This window comes from Camelus bactrianus, chromosome 2, assembly GCF_048773025.1.
Source record: "Camelus bactrianus isolate YW-2024 breed Bactrian camel chromosome 2, ASM4877302v1, whole genome shotgun sequence".
Taxonomy (NCBI): domain Eukaryota; kingdom Metazoa; phylum Chordata; class Mammalia; order Artiodactyla; family Camelidae; genus Camelus; species Camelus bactrianus.
Genome location: NC_133540.1, coordinates 95271110 through 95293485, shown reverse-complemented (window position 1 = coordinate 95293485; position 22376 = coordinate 95271110). Strand labels below are relative to the sequence as shown.

Here is a 22376-nt window from a genome sequence, read left to right as displayed (position 1 = left end):
TTTAGTGCTTTACAATTTTATTTTGTAAGTATACTTAAGAACTTGCAGGTTTTATATATATAATGACAATGATTACTATGGAAAGAGGTATGGTAGGACAGAAAGAGCCCCCTTAGGTGTCACAAGTATATTTATGTGGAGAAGAAGTAAACACATGTGTGCCATGATTGTTAATTCTCAGCTGCTGCAATGAACAGTCAGGAGAGTTGTATGTTTAGAGATCCTCAGTTCTAAAATGAGCTTTTAAAGAATCCTCAAAATAGGGATTTCTAAATTATTTCTCTATATAGGCACCTAACACGAAATGGTAAATTCCAGTGCACCATTCTGAAAGCATTAGCTGCATGGTCAGTATTTGCCAGTCAGGACAGGTCTGGAGACAGGTCTACCAAAAGCTATCCTTTAAGACAGAAACAATCACAAATCAATGTAAGGGTTTCAAAGTAGTCACATCAGAAGACTGCCATCTCCAGAGATGGTTTGTTAACATGTTACTAGAACAAGAAATGGTCAAGTTGTCCAGGAGGTCATCCATTATCTTTAAAAAGAATAATGTAATTTAAAAAAAGCTCTAATGGAATAAATTATAGTCTAGCTGATCTAAATAATCATACATTCATAGTAGCTGGGGCCTACATGCAGCTCAGAAGTGGGGCCAGAGAAATAATGTGAAGCAGAATGAGTCCAGTTCTGTGTCTGGAAAAGAGCCAGCTGGAGAGCCGAGGCAGCACAGCACAGTGGAAAGAACACGGGCACTGGCAGGGCTCCGTGTCGTCGTCCACTTAAAGAGCTAGAATGACTCAGGAGTTGTGGGTTGAAGTCAAGCAGTCCTAGAATTGAAACTCAGCTTTGTTATTTGGACAACCTTGAGCAAGTGACAGTCCTTCTGCACTTGTTTTCTTCCTTATAAAGGATGATACCCTGCCCACCTGTGGGTCAGTGCCAGCCCTGGGCCCCCTAGGTACTACCGTCAGCTGCCCGGGGGCCAGGCCCACCTCCCAGTGGGCTGGCACTGGCTCTGGAATGCCCTAGGCTGTGCAGCAAGCTGCACTGGGCCCCAGCGCTGCCCGCCAGTGGGTCAGCAGCCGCCGCAGTAGGCAGGGCTGGGCAGGCAAAGGCTGCGGTCAGCCCTGCCTGACAGTGTGCCCAGCGTCGCTGGCCCTGCCCTGCAGCCCTTGTAGGGGGAACCCCTAGAGTATATGGCTCTGGTGACCTGGTGGGAGTGTGCTGCTGGGCCCCACAGTACATCTCCTACCTAAGGCCACTTCTCTTGAGATTGGGAAATGTAACCAACCTACCTAATGTATACAAATAAACATGGAGAATTAGGCAGAATGAAGAGAGAGGGACGAGTATGTTCCAAACAAGGAACAAGACAAAGTCCCAGAAGAACAAAGTGTAGATAAGCAGTTTACCCAATAGAGTTTAAGGTAATGACCATAAAGATGCTCAATAAACTCAGGAGAACAATGGATGACCCAGTGAGAAGTTTAACAAAGAGAATATATAAGGAACCAAACAGCTGAAGAATATAATAACAAAAATAAAATATATACTACAAGGAATCAACAGTAGATGAGATGATACAGAGGAATGGATTAGGGAACTGAAAGACCAGTAGTGGAAATCACTGAAACTGAACAGAAAAAAAATAATAGACAGTTTGAGACTTTCAGGACATCAAGTGTACTAACAGTCACATTATAGGGGTCATAGACGGAAGGGAGAGAGAACATACCTGAAGGCATTAATAGCTGAAAACTTCCCTAATCTGGGAAAAGAGACATCCAGGTCCAGGAATCATAGTTCCAAAGAGGTCCACATTAAGATACATTGTAATTAAAATGGCAAAAAATTAGACTCTTAAAAGGAGCCAGGGAAAAGCAACTTTTCCCTGTAACTACAACACACAAGGGAATTCCCATAAGAGTATCGGCTGACTTTTCAGTAGACACTCTGCAAGCCACAATGGTGTGGCATGAAATATTCAAAGTGATGAAAAAAACCTACAACAAAGAACACTCTATGCAGAAAGGCTATCATTCAGGTTTGAAGGAGAGAGAGTTTTACAAAGAAGTAAAAGCTAAGAGTTCAGCATAACTAAACCAGTTGTACAAGAAATGCTAAGGAGATGTCTCTAAGTGGGAAAGAAAAGGCCACACTAGAAATACGAAAATTATGAAAGGAAAAATGTCATTGGTAAAGGCAAATATACAGTAAAGATAGTAGATTAACCACTTATAAAGCTAGTAGGAAAGTTGAAAGACAAAAGTAGTAAAATCATCTATAGCCACAATTAGTTAAGGGATACACAAAATAAAAAGATGTAAATATGATGTCAAGCACGTTAAATGTGGGGAGGGAAGTAAAAACGCATGGTGGTTACAATGCAAACTTAAGAGATCAACTTAAAATTATATACATATATGTTTGTTCCTATATGTGTGTTTATATATATATAGTGTATATAGTTATATATACACTATATATATATACACTCATGGTAACTACAAACCAATAATCCGTAACAGATAGACACACACAAAAGAGAAGAGTCCAAACATAACAATAAAGCTAATCATCAAGTCATAAGTGAGCAAAAGAGGAATGTAACAAAAAAAAGAGCTTCAAAAACAATCAGAAAACAACGAAAAAAATGGCGATAAGTACATAGCTATTAATAATTACTTTAAATGGATTAAATGCTCCAATCAAAAGACACAATGTGGCTGAATGGATTAAAAAAAAGACATATATGCTGCCTATAAGAGACTCATTTTAGATCTAAAGACACACAAACTGAATAGAGGACTGAAAAAGGCATGCCATGCAAATGGAAAACAAAAGCAAGCTGGGGTATCAATATTTATATCAGACAAGATAGACTTTAAAACAAAGATTGTAACAAGAGGGAAAGAAAGGCATTACATACTGATAAAGGATCAATTCAACAAGAAGATAAAACAATTGTAAAAATATTGCGCCCAACATAGGAACACCTAAATACTTACAGCAAATATTAACAAGCAAAAGGGAGAAATTGACAGTTACACAATAACAGTAGGGAACTTTTAACACCTCACATCAATGGATAGATCATCCAAGTGGAAAATCAATAAGGAAACACTGGCTTTAAACGATGCATTAGATAAGAGGGACATGCATATACACGCACACATACAGAACATTCCATCCAAAGGCAGCAGAATACACGTTTTTTTTTCAAGGGCACATGGAAAATTCTCCACCATAAATCACTTGCTATGCCACAAAACAAGTCTCAGTAAATTTAAGATTGAAATCATATCAAGCAAGTTTTCTGACCACAATGCTGTGAGACTAGAAATAACTACAAAACAAAAACTGCAAAAACCACAAACATGGCGATTAAACAACATGCCACTAAACAACCAATGGATCACTGAAGAAACCAAATAGGAAATAAAATAATACCTGGAGACAAATGAAAACAAAAATACAATAATCCAGAATCAATGGGATGCAGCAAAAATAGTTTTAAGAGGGAAGTTTATAGTGATACAAGCCTACCTCAGGAAACAGGAAAAATCTCAAACAACCTAATATTACAGTTAAGTAAATAAAAAAAGAAGACCAAACAAAACCCAAAATTAGTAGAAGGAAGGAAATAATAAAGATTAGAGCAGAAATAGAGACCAAAAAAAAAAAAAAAAAGGAAAGAAAAAAGATCAATGAAACTAAGAACTTGTTCATTGAAAAGATAAACAAAATTGATAAAACTTTAGCCAGATTTATGAAGAAAAAAAAAGGGCCCAAATAAAATCAGAAATGAAAAAGAAGTTACAACCAACACCACAGAAATACAAGGATCATAAGGGATTACTAAGAACAATTATATGCCAATAAAGTGGACAACCTAGAAGAAATGGACAAAGTCCTAGAAATGCACAATGTCCCAAGAAGAAACAGTAATGAAATTGAATCAGTATTTTCAAAAATCCCAACAAAAGTCCAGGACCGCTTTACAGGTGAATTGTACTAAACATCTAAAAAAGAGTTAACACCTATCCTTCTCAAAACTGGTCCAAAAAATTAGAGGAAGGCATGCTTCTAAACTCATTCTATGAGGCCATCATCACCTTGTACTAAAACCAAAGACACCACATACACCCACACAAAAGAAAATTACTGGCCAATATCACTGATGAGCATCAATAACAAAAATTCTCAAACAAATTCAACAGTACATTAAATGATTATATACCATGATCAAATGGGATTTAGTCCAGGGAAGCAAGAATGGTTCAAGATCCACAAATCAATTTGATCACCATATTAACAAACTGAAGGATAAAAATCATGTGATCATCTCAGTAAATGCAGAAAAAGCTTATGACAAAATCCAACATCTATTTATGATAAAAACTCTCCAGAAAGTGGGTATAGAGGGACCATACCTCAAAATAATAATGGCCAAATATGACAAGCCCAGAGCTGACATCATACTCAATGATAAAAAGCTTAAAGTATTTCCTCTAAGATTAGGAACAAGACAAGGATGCCCACTCTTGCCACTTCTATTCAACATAGTATTTGAAGTCTTCCCCATAGCAATCAGACAAAAACAAAACAAAACAAAACAACTCAGTTTGGAAAGGAAGAAGTAAAACTTTCACTGTTTGCAGATGACATGATGCTATACATAGAAAATCCTAACACACCACCAAAAAACTAAACTCATCAATGAATTTGGTAAAGTTGCAGGATATAAAATTAATATATAGAAATCTGTTTTGTTTCTATATACTAACAACAAACTATCAGAAAGAGAAAATTGACAGAACAACCCCATTTACAATCGCATCAAAAAAATAAAATACTTAGGAGTAAATCTAAGGAGGTAAAAGAACTGTAACTCGGAAAACTGTAAGACACTGATGAAAGAAGTGAAGATGACACAAACAAATAGAAAGATATTGTTAAAATGACTGTACTACCCAAGGCAATCCCTATCAAAATACCAATGGTATTTTTCACTGAACTAGAACAAATAATTCTAAAATTTGTATTGAAATTCAGAAGACCCCAAATAGTCAAAACAATCTTAAAAAAAACAAAGGTGGAAGCATCATGGCCCTTTATTTCAAATGATACTACAAATCTACAGTAATAAAAATTGTATGGTACTGGCACAAAAACAGATCAATGGAACAGAACAGACAGTGTAGAAATGAACCCACACTTCTATGTGCCATTAATCTATGACAAAGGAGGCGAGAATATATAATGTGGAAAAGACACTCTTCAATAAGTGGCATTGGGAAAACTGGACAGCTACATGCAAAAGATCAAGCTGGACTATTTCTCACACCATACACAAAAATAAACTCAAAATGAATTAAAGACTTAAATATAAGACCTGCAACCATGAAGCTTCTGGAAGAAGACACAGGTGGTATGTTCCTTGACATCAGTCTCAGCAATGTCGTTTTGGATCTGCCTCCTCAGGAAGGGAAAACAAAAGCAAAAATAAGCAAATGGGACCACAGCTGACATTCCTGAACTGCAGAATCAATTCCAGCGAAGTCTACTTCCAAACTGGTTTTCTTAAGGGAAGAAATCTCTAATCTGTGTAAGCCTGTTTGATTAGTTTTTGGTTACTTGCAGTCAAATGCAGTTCCAAGTTGATACATTAAATTTTAAACTGGCTTTAAAATCTTATGCAGGTTTGTTATATTTATCACCAGCATAACAAGTTACCTTGAATTATATAAAATGGGAACACATTTTCTTACTGTCTAGGTATCTGACTAAAGGACAGCTTTGGTGAATTGTTAATCTCTTGAATGTATCACATTGCGTGTAGATAACTAGTCATTTTAAAACCAAGAGCTCTAGCAGGCTAATGGAACCACAGTTGTGAACACCTTGCCCTTTCTCAGCAGTTACTTCCCTTTTTATCATAATTCAGAAATACTTCTACTAATGACATCTAACAAAGTTTTGATTTGGAGACAAGGTGATGTTTCCAATCCTGAGGTGCTCAGGACTGTTCTAAGGTACATTCTTCTAGAATATACAACTTTAGCTCAGTTTTATAAATAGACTCCATCACAACTCGTGCTTCTCCTTCTACAGCACAGAGTTGTCTGTCGCTGGGAAACAGCTGCTCAGCCAACTCACTTCCCAGCTTTCTTGTGCTCAGGGGCACTGTTTGAGTAATTCTTGCTGACGGAATGAATGGCAGTGATGCACTTCACTTCCAGGCCTGCCTGGTTCATAAAGTCCCCCACAGGTGGCCCTCCATACCCTTTCACCCCTTTCTGGCTGGAGAAATGGAGACAATTTCCGGGATGAAAAGCTATGTGTTGATTACAGAACCTCCATCAGCCTGGGTTCCTAACTGTTGGAGGGAGGAGAGCTGCCCTGTTGAGCTGTTCTCCTGCCCAGAACTGTTAGATACCTAGAAATAAGCTTCTGTTATGTTTGAGCCATTCTATGTTTGGGTGTGTATTTTATGGTACTTAGCTAGCTAACGTGTGTTAGGAGCCAAGTCCTGTTTATTCATTCGCTACCTGGCACTGTGGCATCACCATGCTTTCTAACCAGCGTGCCCCTAGCAAGTGGCTAACCCTGTTCCGAGGTAGTGGAGCCACCTCCCAGACGAGGAGGGCGACATGTTTACTATAATGAAGTTTCCATTCAGGGTTTGTAAACCGAAACCCGCATTTTCTTCCCCTAGTTTCCATTTCCTAGCTACATTCTTTCCAGAAAAAGGATCTTTCTCCAGCTTCCCCCCTCCCCTCTCTGTTGACTTCAGATGGTAGCTAATCACCTCCAGCTGTACTGGCTCCTGGAGCCCTGCTGGCCTGGTTTCCTGTCATTATGACAGGAAAACAAAGTCTCATGATTCCAACTCACTCGGACAGGAATTTCTAAATATCTTTTTAAAGCCATAGAACCCCCCCCTACCCAATGAAATCCTTAGCTATAACCCAGTCTGTAAAAACTCTTCTGATTGAAGTGGGAATGATGGTGGTGGTACTTCTCTTGCCAGATTCAGAGCTACTTCTGAGGAAGGAGTCACACCTGCTTCCTGTGAGGAGTCACACACACCGTTCTGGGGTTTTGTGCATTTCCTGGTACCGTCTTCTGCCCTCAGATAACCTCAGCTCTTCAGGTGCAGGTCCCAGCAAATCGTCGCACTCGGGTAACATCTGAAATTCCAGTTAACTAGCTCAGAATTGGTCGCTCCTATGAGGATGAGCCAAGCAGTTTCCTTGGTCTAGGGGTGGCGTCACTCACGGCGGGGTTCAGTAGCACTGTCAGAATTAGGAGTCCGGGACCCTTGCTCAGCGCTGAGCATCAGAAGCAGGTTCTTTGAAGCCATCTCTTTCCCTTCAGGCAGACCAAATATAAACCTCCCAGGTGGTGTGATCTTGTTTTCTTTCATTACCCCTTGTCAGCCAAGATAGAAAACTCTGAGTTTTATTACAACGAGGACTTGAAAACTCTGATTTATGTATCAGTTAGGCTCACAGGAAGGCGGTAGGAAGTGAGACTGAAGTTCTTAACCACTGTTGTCCAGTACCTGACCCTCACCATCAAATCAGACCTTGGCGAAGGTCTGCCAGGCTTTCTGACAACACTCCCGGTCCCTGGGGCTGGCACAGCTGGGACCAAGGGGGAAGATGGGGAGTTGGGGTCCAGAAGTTCCTGCCTTTCCAGGGGCCGGGATGTCGTTAAAAATAGCACACTGAAAATGTTTAATTTGTCTGCACACACTTTTGGCTTGTTCATGTTTTAAGGTGTATTTTTATTTACAAAGTGAGATGATATTGTATAACAGATGATGCAGTTACAAATGTATCTGATATCTCCATTTTCATGAAAAAGTATATAAATATATTACAGGAAGTTCTATATAGTAAACATTAGAACTGATACAGTAAACATTTGCTACCTGTTTTTCTATGCCAATATTACTGTCATTTAAAGCTTAAATACTGGTTTCAAGTATCCCCTATAAAATAACTCTAGTTTATTAAAATACTGGAAAATAATTTTGCTATAAACAAGATTGGTGCATTAAAAACATACTTGGTGTGTCCTGGTAACAATGTCAACTATAATCAAATGCTGCCTTAATCATCCCTAAAATTTGCATTATTCAGTTAGTGTTAAAAAAATCTTTAATAATTATCACAGGTTAAAGTAGCTGTAAAAAAAATACAGCATTTCAACATTATTTATTGTTACTAAGAATGCCCCTCTAAGGTAGAGGAGAATAAGCCTAACGATGTTGTATGGACTTGATGCCCTGTGATCTTTGTTTTAAATAGAGAGCAGGAGTGTCTGCTGAAGTTAGGAGGGAAATGGACAGACATCAGAGGCTGTTCTGTCCATGTCATTTCAGGGGCTGGGGCTGCTCTCTTTGCTCTTCTTCTGCTTGAAGGCGTGTCAGGACGTAAAGGATGACTTGATAGCAGAAAATATATTGATCCTATAGCAAAACAAAACAAAACAAAGTAAAACAAAACAAAAAAACAGGGAGAGGGAAAGAAGACTTTAGATGTATAATGTGAATATTACATATATATGTATCTTCACTATAGGAAGTGATGTTTGAGTAATTTTGAAAATATGGAAAAATTATCTTATAGGGTTGAATGTAAGAAGCAGGATATTGAACTGTGCAGTGTCATAAAAACGGTAAGAGACAGAAACCAGATTGAGATAGAGGAGGGAAAGGGCCTTGGGGGTGGGTGGGTGAGTGCTAACTGAAATTGTCTCTGATTCATGGGCCACTTCTATTCTTTGTGCTTTGGTGATATTTATGATTTACTTTTATAATGGAAAAATAAACTTCCTAAAAAATTTCTTCTAGACTCTGAACTCATCTTGATGTTTTGAAATGTCAAGAAATTAATACCCAAGAAGCTACACAAAAGAATTGTCTTGAAATGTTAACAACTCTGAAGAAGAGGAATACACACAACTGTTTTATTGTTTCCTTTTTGCTAATCTGAATTCTAACTTGCCCACATTTATCCTTGACTCTCTCACACCACAAACAGCCCACCAGCCGACACTTGACGTAACGTCCTCCTCTCCCTGTATCCACACCCACCACTCCAGTCGGGGCCACCACAGCGTCCACCTGGCCCACCTCCCGCTTCTAACCCTGCACCCTCCTTCCCAAATCGGGTCATGTTTTTTTTTTTTTTTAAATAACATTTTAAATTTTTATTTTAATTTAAAACAATTTTTAAGGTTTTTGATTGAGTTATAATCATTTTACAATGTTGTGTCAAATTCCAGTGTAGAGCACAATTTTTCAGTTATACATGAACATACATATTCATTGTCATTTTTTTCTCTGTGAACTACCATAAGATCTTGTATATATTTCCCTGTGCTATACAGTATAATCTTGTTTATCTAGTCTAAACTTTGAAATCCCAGTCTGTCCCTTCCCACCCTCAGCCCCCTTGGCAACCACAAGTTTGTATTCTATGTCTATGAGTCTGTTTCTGTTTTGTATTTATGTTTTGTTTTTGTTTTTTTTTTAGATTCCACATATGAGCGATCTCATGTGGTATTTTTCTTTCTCTTTCTGGCTTACTTCACTTAGAATGACATTCTCCAGTAACATCCATGTTGCCGCAAATGGCGTTATGTTGTCGGTTGAATAGTATTTATACAATGGAATACTATTCAAACAACAACAAATGCCATTTGTGAGTTTCGTTTTAATACAGCAGCCAGAGCGGTCCTTGAAAATGTGTCAGGTCATGTCACTCATACTGACAATCCTGTGATGGCTCCATTTTTCTGAGGGGAAGGCCCATGCCCTGGACCTGTCACCTCCTCTCACAGCTCCCCTCCTCTCCTTCCACCTCAGCCACACTAGCCGGGACTATTCTGGAACACACAAGACCCACTCCCACCTTGGACTTCCTGAGAGGCTCTCACTCCCGGACATCTGCATGACCCCTTCCTTCAAATCTTAGCTCAAGGTTACCTCCTCAGTGCTGCCACCCTATTTAAAATAGCACCCCACCTGCCATGGCTCATCCTTTAGCGTACGCTTTGTTTCTCCTCTAAAGCATGTATCACTTTCAAAGATCCCAGACGATTTCCTTTTTAATGGGTTTATTACCTGCCTTCCTCATCACCATCCCCTAGAAGATCTTTGTTGTTCTAGCAGGGATCTTGTTCACTGATACGCTCCAAGCATGTAGAAAAGTGCCCGATACAAAGCAGGCACTTGATAAATATCTGCTGAATGAGTGAACTTCCCAAGTCTAAAAAACTGCTGACACAAATCAATGTTTTCTTTACTTACAAAATGTGACTGTCAATCAGCTTAATATTTAGGACACACATATATATATATATGAAGGGAAAGAAGGCACATTCTAATTTTGATGACAGTAAACTTCCATATTCTTCAAGAGATAGAGAAATATGAATTTGTAGATATATGAAAAGAGCTTCTTCCACATTCTTCCCCCAACACATCACAGAAAGGGTAGTGAAACTACGCAGAGCAGACAGACACTGTAAGTAATGCAGTCCCTGTGAAGGACCCATGTCTGTAGGTTGGTGGCTGATATAACTCATGTTTTGACTTCAGGTCAGAGAAATGAAAATGATCAAAACAGGGTAAATGAACGCACCCATTCATTCTTCCCCAAGGGTGCCTTCTCCAAGCTAAGCAACTCCAGCCTCCCTTCCTGCCTTCTGGTCAATGCTGCTGATTCTACTCTCTCTCAGGAAGTTTCTGGAGCAAAAATTTTGCCTTCTATTTCTTTTTTATGTTGGAAATGGGGAAGGAGTGCCACTAATTACGTGTTATTTTGTACTACTCCAAATTTTTGCCCCAATTCTCTGTAATCTATTCATTGTGGATTTTGCATTTCCTCATTTTTTAAACTATAAGGCAACATTAAAAAAAAAAAGCCTAGAAATACTTTCACAAAAACCCAATTCAATAGAAGTAAATAGCCAACACTCACCTCTGTCTGAACCATTCCATGTCTTTGTAGTCTCATGCAGCGCACTAAATCAGAGATGTCAAACTGCCAAAGGACACAGAATCTGATGTTATATAAAAAGGGTAACTGAATTTGACCCCCAAAGAGTGACCAAGGAGTGGCTTATAAGGATTTCTGCACCTCAATCTCCTTCCCCTTCTAGCAGTCCTGGGAAACTGTTCTGTTCACAGTAAGTTGGTGAGCTGACTTTGCTAACATTTGATAATTTTATTTATGATTTCTCTAAGAACTATGAAGGCTATTCTGTTGGAAAATCCCCAAAAGAAATTCTCTTCTCTCTGAAATTTGACTATTTTCTAATATCTTCATTAAAAAAAAAAAAACACAAGGCAAATTATTTTCCCTACATTTTGCTATTCAGAATAAAATTCCTAATCTTTTCATTTTCACTGATATTTAACAGTTTGAGAACAACAGACTGTTTCATTTTGTCTTACTTAAATGATCATGGGAGATATGAATGTGAAGAGCAAGATAGCACTGTTTTTTTTTTAAACAAATTCTTCAAGAGACAATGATTTTAATTACATATTATGTACAGTAAGATATTCTAACATTTTAAGTATGATTTATATTGATTTAGGTTTTAAGTAAGATTTGTCAATTTATCAATTTGTATAACAGAAATATATTTCCCAACTATAGGAAATAATAACAAGAATATAAGCTTTTCCATTTCAAAAATAGATTTTCTTTTGTGCTTCAATATTTCTATCCCTAAACAACAATGACTATCTTACACAAGCCTAAAGACTATATAGAGTAAAATGCAATACTGCATAAGGGGCTTTGAGCACATGGTTAATAAAACCCAGTAAAATACATATGTTTGAGGTATTACTTCTTCTTCATGATGGCGTATGTGGTTTTGAATGTTTTCTAAAAAACAATTTTATGTAGTAGGAAAATTAAGTCATTTATACATACTTTATAAATAAAATAAATTCTGAGATCACAACGCATTATTAAAAAATTGGACTCCATGTTATTTCTAGTCAAATACTTGTTTAGCCTATAACTTGTACTCACTTCAAGATCTTGACTGATTAATCCTAGAACCACATCTATGCATATCAGGGTCCCGGAACGTCCAATGCCAGCGCTGCAGTGTGTGATGATGGGGCCCGATCTGTGAATGTGTCTCATGTAAGAGATAAAAGTGAGCAGGTCGTCTGGCTGAGAAGGTGTATCGTGGTCTGGCCAGGCAGTGAAGTTCAGATGAGAAATATGTCGCACCTCTCCTGTCTGAAATTATGTGACAGAACAAGTAGATAAAGGCATATTATGTTGTCCACATATAACTGCCTCTTAATATTATTCTATCCTTTTAAATTCTGACTTGTCCATTGGACAAGTAGAAGAGACAAGAAGACTCCATCAAACAGCACACAGAGGGCCTTTATCAAGGAGGCTGCTAGGTCCACACTTTAAATATTGGTAAAAACTACTTTTTGGAAACTCTAAAAACAAACTACAGTTTGATATGAACAACCACCTTTTTGTAATGATCCCATTTCAAATTCACCTCAGATAAAAGCCCCAATCATTGCAGTGGCTTGTAAGCCACACACGATGTGGCCAGGCTACCTCTCAGACCTACTGTCTTCGTCCTGGCCATGTCACTCCAGCTGTAGGGACCTTGAAAAATACAGTTCAGTCTCAGGGCCTTTGCACTTGCTCTTTTGGACTGAAATGCTCCCCTCCCCCTCAGATATCCCTGTGGCTCACTCAAGTCCTTCGTGGTTCTTCCACAGCATCATCAACAGCAGTATCTTCTCATTAGGAAGTAAGCTCTCTGAGGTCAGGGATTTCCTTTTATTTGTGTCGTTAACTGCTGAACCCCTCGATTCCATAATAGGGCCTAAGCTCTATAAACATGTGTTGATTAAATAAACAAATCCTTTAAGGAATACTGAACCACTGTGCTGGCATCGGCAATGGGTAGGCTGGTACAAAGGAATGACGAGATGTAATCTTGAGTTCTTTGTAAAATCACAAATCAAAAATGATAAAGGAAATTCTCAGGCTATGTTGACATGCCACCAGTAAAACTGAGTCAGAATGCTTTGTTTCTATGTAAGTAAAATTATTCTGTTTCTTTAAGAAAGCTAAAACTCCAATAGGGAACACGTTACTCACACAGAGCTAGTGTTACTGGGCGGGGGAGGAAGTAAGGTGAGGGGTGTGGAGATGCGGAGATGGCAGCAGCTTCACCCTCTCATCTAATTCAGGCTACATGTACTCAGTGCTTAGGGGCTGCAATAGGAATTGCAACAAACATTTATGCTACAATTGTCCACGTATTAACAACTTATGTTGTCTTTATGGGGGGATATTTCCCACTTAGAATTAAAAAAATAAAAGTTTATTGAGTCTACTTAGAGATTTGACCTTAAAAAGTGAGTTTCCAGCAGATGGCTTCTGAGCCATTCTGTGCCATCATTAAGCACAGGATGATGGCTGATCCTATTAAAGTCCTGTATTCTCATTTTCATTTTAATACAGTACATACTGGAGGAAACTGTTTGGCCGGATTCATCAAGAGGGTCATATCTGAGCTTATATTAGATTAAAAATAGGTGGCATTAGTTCCACTGAAATGGGAACCAGGAAGTCATTGGCTATTACTTAGAAATAAACTGATGCAATCATGGAAGGATGTGGTGCACGTACCTGAATATCTTCGAGGGTCATTGCTCTTACTACGAAGCCCTTCAGCTGCTGCATTCTCACGAGAGCCAGTCGGAGCCTGTCACTGACCATGGTCGTTCTGCCTAGGATGTTAGGCCAGTAGCGCTGGCATTTGATTTTTTCTCCTTCTACTTCTTGGGTCATCATGGCTATCACTGTGGATTTTTGTTCCCAAATCATCTGCCAGAAATCTCCAACGGTTGTTGGGAGAGGTCCTTGGCAGGCAATGTAAACGAACTCTTCTTTGCCCACTGGTACCTTAATGAAGCTGGCGTTGATATAGCCACCTTCATCTCCAAGAGGCACTCTTGTAGCATCGTCTGTGAATTTCCCACCACAAAACAGAGTCATCCATATCATGCATTTTTAAACAAGAGCCTTATAAACAAGGTGAGTCGAAGATTATGAGATTTCCTCATAATCACAGATGAAATCACAAACATTTTAATAAAGGCGTATTTTCAAATTATAGTACAGTCAAATATTTTACATTTGCTCATTTCCCTCATGTTACAAGTATATTTAAGATGTCAGCTCAGTGAGTTCCTGAGAAAATTCAGTACTGTTCACATAGATTTGGTTGAAGAAATTAAAATTAATAAATTAATAAAAGCATTTAGAACTTCTTAATAGAGAAACACAACTTGGCTACTTCTCCATTGTTATTTTAATAATGACAACAACAGTGAATTTAGTAAGAATGACAATGCCAAAAATTATTCATGAAAGAAAAATTAGTATTATAGTGAAACTACTAAAGTACTTATTATAAATGTAATTGGCACAAGTAAGTCTTGCTTATCTAATTAAATTATATTGTTTTAAATAAGTAGCCAAAATAATTAACACAATAAATAAAAAGGTAGCTCACTTTATTCTCCAGGCATTGTAATTTTATATAGTCAAAATATAAATTTTCAAACCAGACTGCCCCAGTGAAAAGTATATATAAACCATTTTATCCAAGAGGATTAATTTGTATGTACTTATTAGAAGTCATTTCTATTTCAAATATTTATAAATTTAATTTCTGTGATTACCAAATTATGACATTTAGTAATAGATTTCAAAATCCTCCATCAATTACCGTTCTATTACTTGACTTCTATCTCTTGGTCCACAGAAACAAATGCACTCAGTAGTTCTGGATTTATGGCTTATCCCATTCTGCCTTGAGATACTAGTCTGCCCTTTTTTTTTTTTGGCCTATATAGTTACCACCTACTTTATGTCAGACCATGACCCATTCCATTAAAAAAAATCCTGTCTAAAATTCAATTCTTAAAAGAAAGTTTTCCAAAATGAATTTTGTGTCTTCTATCTTGACTGAAAAAATTTAATTGTATTATTATTTACTGCATGATTTGTCACTATTGGTCCTGTTATCTATCTTTGAATTTATGACTTCCTGGCAAAGATAAGGTCAGTGTGTCATATGGTGTAATCTAATAGCTAATATGTGTAAATGTGGCTGGTGATTATTATAAGAGGTTGCTAGATGTTACTATTTTAGCTATATACATATATTCATATATATTTAAAAAAATCACATGTTGATTGGTGAAATGGGTAAAATATGGGTAAAAATAATTGTTATTTTTTCCTTCCGGTTCTGAAACAATTCAAAGTACAATGCAATTTGATAGTACCACTGTGGCCACATGCGTGTATACAGCTATTATGTACCACAGACATTTCTCTAAACTTTAAATGGTGGAATAAATAGACTATCACTGACACATGAACTCAGAAACTGCTTACCCAGAAGTCAACTTATATTTTTAAAAAGACTTTAAAAATTCGTGAATGTCTGAAGAAATGCTTAAGATTCCTCTAATCAATTTTCAGAAAACACAGATAATTTTAGAAGAATTAACACTGTATATCTAAATTTATTTGTTACTGATGTAAATCTCTGAGTGTGGGGGTGTGTGTGAGTGCACACTTACGTGAGAGACATAAAAGGTCAACTAGCACATAAGTTTTAAATTATATTGAACATACATTTGATTTGAAGCCAAATTAGAACTTACAGGGAAGTATATTTTTATATCGGTTCTTTCTTCTGTTTTCCTTAGTCTGTCCAATTAGACACTGATCCAAAGGTTTTAATTCTTGAAGATTCTGTAAGCAAAAATGGAAATAAAACGAAATTTGTTGAGATAAGTAGTAATTCAGTAATAATTGCAAATGCTTTAAATGTGCAGGGTGCAAAACTATTGATCAGGGCAAACTGTGAGTGTTAAATAGATATGTCCTGTCAAGATAAATAAGCCTAAAATCCCAATACTAATTCAATATACCAGTTGTTGAAATATACTGTTGCAAATATCTTAAAAAATTTTTTCAAATTTTTAAAAAATTTGTTTGTTTGTTTGTTTTTGTGGGGGGAGGTAATTAGGTTTATTTATTTATTTAATGGAGGTGCTGAGGGTTGACGCATGCTAGGCATGCGCTCTACCACTGGGCTCTACCCTGCTCCCCCCATTGTTGCAAGTATCTTTAACATAACATGTTGTAGCAACTAACTTTGTGAGGCAGCACTTTGTACCTTAATTTCAAACTTCAGTTTAAAGATGTCTATAATTTCATGTTAGAAAAAAAGCAGAACTTATATATAAAAAAATCTTTGGCTTAAAGTAATAAGCTGGAGCAGAATTTCCTGACCATATTGTTTCTGGGGTCACAGAATATTCCATGTAGTGGAGTTGTGGTTAGATAGTCCAAAGCCTCTAAAGTCAACACTTTCTCACTTTTCACTTGTTCATTAATCCAGCCAGCCAGCCAGCCAGCCAACTCAACAAACATATATTGAAAGTGCCTACTATATGCAAGGCACTGTAATAAATGCTGGGAATACACCAGTGAGAAAGAAGACATGATTTGGGCTCTCCTGGAGATTACAGCCTACTGGGAGAAACAGGCAGTAAAGAAGTAAACCACCAAATATTGCGATATATGCTTTGAAGAAATTAACAAGCTGCTGTGATTAAAAACAAACATCTACTTAGTAAAGGGTTGTGATGCAAGGTCTCCGAGACAGTGACATTTAAACTTCAGACCTTAAAAGAAGAGGTCTCTCCTGCAAAATGGAGAGGAAGAATATAGCTTAACTATCATGAACTTGTCTCCAAATCTATAAAATGGTATTGAACATACTGAAAGCATCAAATACAAAGCATCCAGCACACTGTAGAAGTTCCCATTAGAAGTTGGTTCCTTTCACTTCAGTGGCTATAAACAGTTCAGGAAGTAGACAAGTAAGCAGATGGTTTGAGGGAGACAGGCAAGGTAGACCCCCAAACCACAGTGGTGCTACATTACTCTTTGGCCTCTTGGTATATAATGGATGGGGCCAGCAGGACCACAGGAGCAAGGCCTCTGACCCATTGCTGCTTTCAACTAGGGGGCACATTCTTGGAGCTATAATAAATTAAAAACTGTTGCTAATGATGAATCACATGTATAGTGTATTAATTATGAAGTTAGTGGATGGTTGGAATTGTTACTTGATTTTTTAAAAAAACTCTTTATCCTTACATTATGAGGATAATCTGCAGGGAGATTTATCAATTTATCCAAAGTAGTTAGAGAGATCCCTTTAAATCCATACTATTAGGATCCTAATTAGAAAAATTAATTTACTGCTAGAAATAATAAGATGGTGCTTTTATAGTTGGAAGTAAAGTTGTAAAGTAATAGACATTTTTAAAGTTTTCAAAATTTCTCCCAACTTTGCACAAAACTTTGTTTGAGAAAGAACCATTGTCAGAAGCTCCTTACCTCCAGCTCCTTAGATGGAATTCCTTGATCTAGTAAACCCCGTAACATTCGAATGACTGATTTCAACTCAGCACCAGTGTATTTACCCGAGGGAAGCACTTTGACGATGGGGAGTGTGGCGAGCTCCTCATTTGTCAGAAAGAGAGGATCTGACAAGAAGACAGAAGTTGATTTTTTAAAAAAAATTTCCCCCAGAACTGATTTAATCAAGTAAGAGAACTAATTTCATCTATTTTTACAAAACTGAGAGTCTTTCAATTAATAAGGCAATAGAATTAATAGGTAGGCAGATAACTACAAGCAACATAGGAAAATTCTGGCCACAGCAAGGTCCCTGTACCCAACTTTTAAGGGAACATTTCACTGACTGTTCAGAGTTCTTAAGGCTCCTGCCTTTCAATTACTTATAGTTTATAAAGGAGTTTAAATTGTTTGCTTTTGCTTCTCTGAAGTCAAATGGTACTGTTTACTTGATGAAAATGTATTTAGTCCTGTTTTTACTTTGCATTTAAATTGGTTTCTGAGCACATGGAGAAAAGATGAAGGGAGATGCTCCAGAAATGCTTTACAGGGGGCACTGCAGTGGAAACAGTGATTTCTCCCCTCTCTACCACCCATGGTACTCAGTGCCACAGTCTCTGGCATTTGATAGTTTTCTCCATGTAAATGAAATCCTAAGGGTCTGTGGGATTTTATCAAACAAGTGATATCAGTTTCTAAGAAGAGTTATGTGTCTAGCTAGTACCTGCTCTATCTATGGAAACTGCTGATAACAGAAGGCAACTACTATCCTGGAAAAAGTAGGAGAGACTTCTCGCTATCGTCTGCACAAGTGTAGCTTTAATTATGTCAATTGACTGATATAAGGATTTTGATGATGCAGCTACTATGCAGGCAAGAGTAATGCCCCACATTGTGTGAGATACTCAGGAAGTGTAATGGCTGGGGCAAAGCCTGGTTGTGAAAAAATCAATCACATGAAGTAACTGTAAACATTCACAGAACTGAGTGCAAATGCAACAGGAGCTGAGGCTGGAAAGATGAGCCTGGGCTACAGGATTTGACAAGAGCATCACTAACACTAATGGTCTTACCTGAATCAAAAAAGTGTTCTCTCAATGTCTCTAATATCTTTCAACAACTAAGACTTCAAATTACAAAACCATGTTCTTTCACTGCATTAGTATAACATTAAACACTGGAGAGAACTTCACTTCTCACCTGACTCAGAATAAAATGAGAGAGGCAATAATTGTGAGGACAGACCAACTGACTCTTGCTCTTAAAAATGAGGTTGAGGAGGAGAGGCAAGATGGCGGAGTAGAGGGACGCTTGTAGTTCACCCTCTCCCACAAATACACCAAAACTCACATCTATGGACCCACTCAACCAACCAGAGCACCTGCTGAACTCCAACAGAACACCACCCTCTTCGAAGGACAAAGATGCCAAAAATCTGGTAGAAGAAAAGGAAAAAAGAAATAAGAAAAAATAAAACAGTGCGGGACCGGTCCCGCAGGGAGGGAGTGGCAAAGGAGGAACAGCGCTCGTTTGCTGGGTCTCCCCTCTCCAACTGAGAGGCCAACGGGATGGAGGGGGAGCCTCCGAGGCTAAAATCTGCCCCGAGCACCCCTTGACCAACAGAACTAAGTTAAATGGGCACAAAGGGTCCCCACGACACCCAGCCTGAGATGCGAGGCGGCAGCTGGGGCTGGGACAGGCCGCCTGCACTGGTGGAGGACTGAGGCGGCTGCACTAAGGCAGCCCTGGGGGACTGCAGGGTTCTGTGCACCGTGGCTGGGAGGGGATACGGAGCAGAACAACCTCGGTCCCCATACATCGTGAAAAAAGCAAAGAAACAAGGCTGGTGTGCCCTGCAGGGAGGGGCGCCGTAGCCTTTGGCTCCTCAGACCCATGGCGCCATTACTGGCACATCTCGTGAGAAGAGAGGCGGGGTGCAGCCACAGCCACCATCTCCTCCTGCGCACAGAGCCCGGGCGGGGGTGGGGCCGAGACCTGAATCCTCACCCAGGGGCTCCGCAACCTCCTAGGCAGGACTGAGACTTGTTTACAGCCTGAGGCAGATAGGATCTTTCTGCCCTGGCACCTCAGAGAACTCGCGCTGCCAAGACAAACAAGGAGCTGAGATTTGGCACAGAGCAGGGGTGGGGCCGTTCCATGGTCTTCCTGGAGCCTGCCTACGGAACGCCTACCCGAGGTGGAGCAGGCAGCTGCACAGAGCAGCAGGGCAACTGGTGCCGGGAGAGGGCAGGGTGGCCACCTGCCTTCCTGGCAGGAACACAACACCTGACCACGGTGCTGGGAGGGGGCGCGATCCACCCACCTGCCTCGCCCAAGCGCAGCATCTAAGTGCAGCATTGGGAGGGGAGGAGAGTGACCCAACTGCCCACCGGCCACAGTGACAGAAAGATATTAGCAATATGAAGAAGCAGAGGAACCACCTCCAATTAAAAGATCAAGAGAAATCCCCTGAAAGCACGATCAAGGAAATGGACATTGATAGCCTACTAAATCAAGATTTCAAAAAAGGACTGATCAAAGTACTGAAGGAACTAAAAGAAATAGTGTTTAGAGATATAAAATATGTCAAAAATGAAATAGAAGCTATAAAGAACGAAGTAGAATTAGTAAACTCATTTGTTGAGATGAGAGCTGACCTAAAGGCTGTGCAAAGCAGACTAGATAATGCAGAGGAACGAATAAGTGACCTAGAAGACAGGACAACAGAAAGCACCCAATCAGAACAGCTGAGAGAAAAACAAATAACAATGAAAACAGTATAAGGGACCTAAGGGATAATATAAAGCGTGCCAATCTACGCATAATAGGGGTTCCAGAAGGGGAAGAAAGAACAAAGGGGATTGAAAAGGTATTGGAAGAAATCATGATTGAAAACTTCCCAAACCTAAAGAAGGAATCAGATATCCAAGTACAGGAGGCTCAGAGGGTCCCAACAGGAAGAACCTAGACAGATCCACACCAACATATCATAATCAAGACGGCCAGAGTCAAGGATAAAGAAATGATCCTAAAGGCAGCAAGAGAAAAACAGAGAGTGAGTTACAAGGGAACCCCCATAAGGCTCTCAGCTGATTTCTCTACACAAACTCTACAGGCCAGAAGGGACTGGCAAGATACATTCAAAGTCCTGAATGAAAACAAGATGCAGCCTAGGATACTCTATCCAGCAAGGCTATCCTTTAGAATAGAAGGAGAGATAAAGAACTTTACAGACAAACAAAAACTAAAAGAGTTTAGCAACACTAAACCCATGCTAAAAGAAATACTGGCAGGTCTACTCTAAATACAAAAGAAGCAGGATGCTACAAAAATGAGAAACTCATAACTGGAAAGGAGATAACTGCCATGAATTACAAATAGAATAAACACATTGTAAAAGAAGACATCTAAATCATTAAGAGTGGGAGAGGGAAGCAAAGAAAGCCACTGTGGAAAACAGTATGGAGATTCCTCAAAAGACTAGGAATAGACTTACCATATGACCCAGGAATCCTGCTCCTGGGCATATATCCAGAAGGAACCCTACTTCAAAATGACACCTGCACCTCAATGTTCATAGCAGCACTATTTACAATAGCCAAGACATGGAAACAGCCTAAATGTCCATCAACAGATGACTGGATAAAGAAGATGTGGTATATTTATACGATGGAATACTACTCAGCCATAAAAACCAACAACATAACACCATTTGCAGCAACATGGATGTTCCTGGAGAATGTCATTCTAAGTGAAGTAAGCCAGAAAGAGAAAGAAAAATACCATATGAGATCACTGATATGTGGAATCTAAAAAAACAAAATAAAACATAAATACAAAACAGAAACAGACTCACAGACATAGAATACAAACTTGTGGTTGCCAAGGGGGCTGAGGGTGGGAAGGGACAGACTGGGATTTCAAAATGTAGAATAGATAAACAAGATTATACTGTATAGCACAGGGAAATATACACAAGATCTTGTGGTAGCTCACAGCGAAAAAAACAATGTGACAATAAATATATGTATGTTCATGTATAACTGAAAAACTGTGCTGTACACTGGAATTTGACACAACATTGTAAAATGACTATTACTCAATAAAAAAAATGTAAAAAAATGAGGTTGAGATTCAAAAGTAATAATTTCTTATCTTTGAGGTAGTCTCCTTATTTTACTACAAGTAAAATGTGCTCCTTGACTTCTTATTCTAAGATGGCAAAATTGTGTCTTTGTGTTTCCATTCAAAGCATTTATATGTTTATTTACATGTTTTGCTCCAAGCCACTGAGAATTTTAGCCTAGAACTCTGCAAAACCTGGTTGTATATGTGAGTGTTGATAGTCTGTCTACGTGATTCTTTATGTATAGAAGCTAATAATGTAGACCTAGGGTGAAATAACATATCCAAATATTTTGAAAACTTCTAATTCTGAAACACTTATTTTTTCTATCCACTGTTTTTGCTTAAAAAAGTTGCTAACAATACTCTTGCCTTTATTGGAGTCTTCGTGGTTTGTTGTTTCTATTGGCAATTCATCGCTTCCCCATGTTATGTCATCATCATCAGTCTTCTTTTCTTCTGACTTTTGAACTAAGCTATGACAATAAAACATATTTATAATATTTTCTTCAGTTTTGTCTCCAAAATAAATTTAAATATTATGTATTTGAACTACATATGTTCACTACAGTTAAGGTATTTAAAAATAGATTACCTGATTGAAAAAACTCACATCCTCAATTGTTAAAATTTATTGGTAGATATAAATTAAACTGAGGGACAGAATTGTTTATTGTGGTTTAAATTTTGCCCTCAAACAAATCCCAAGTCTTTGAA

General features: G+C 38.4%; 1 protein-coding gene across 10 annotated transcripts in view; it reads right to left on the bottom strand.

Moving 5' to 3' along the window:
- Positions 1–5099: 5099 nt before the first annotated feature.
- Positions 5100–22376, bottom strand: part of PTPN13 (protein tyrosine phosphatase non-receptor type 13) — a 182377-nt gene continuing 165100 nt past the window's right edge. For all 10 annotated transcript variants that reach the window (XM_010966161.3, XM_010966158.3, XM_010966162.3 and 7 more), the window contains 7 exons: positions 22032–22135; positions 17514–17662; positions 15764–15854; positions 13713–14050; positions 12069–12284; positions 11001–11063; positions 5100–8482 (listed from right to left, as the gene is read on the bottom strand). In XM_010966161.3, coding sequence (XP_010964463.1) covers positions 8387–8482; positions 11001–11063; positions 12069–12284; positions 13713–14050; positions 15764–15854; positions 17514–17662; positions 22032–22135 — 1057 coding nt within the window. In that variant the 3' untranslated portion in view covers positions 5100–8386. The remainder of the gene's footprint in view (positions 8483–11000; positions 11064–12068; positions 12285–13712; positions 14051–15763; positions 15855–17513; positions 17663–22031; positions 22136–22376) is intronic.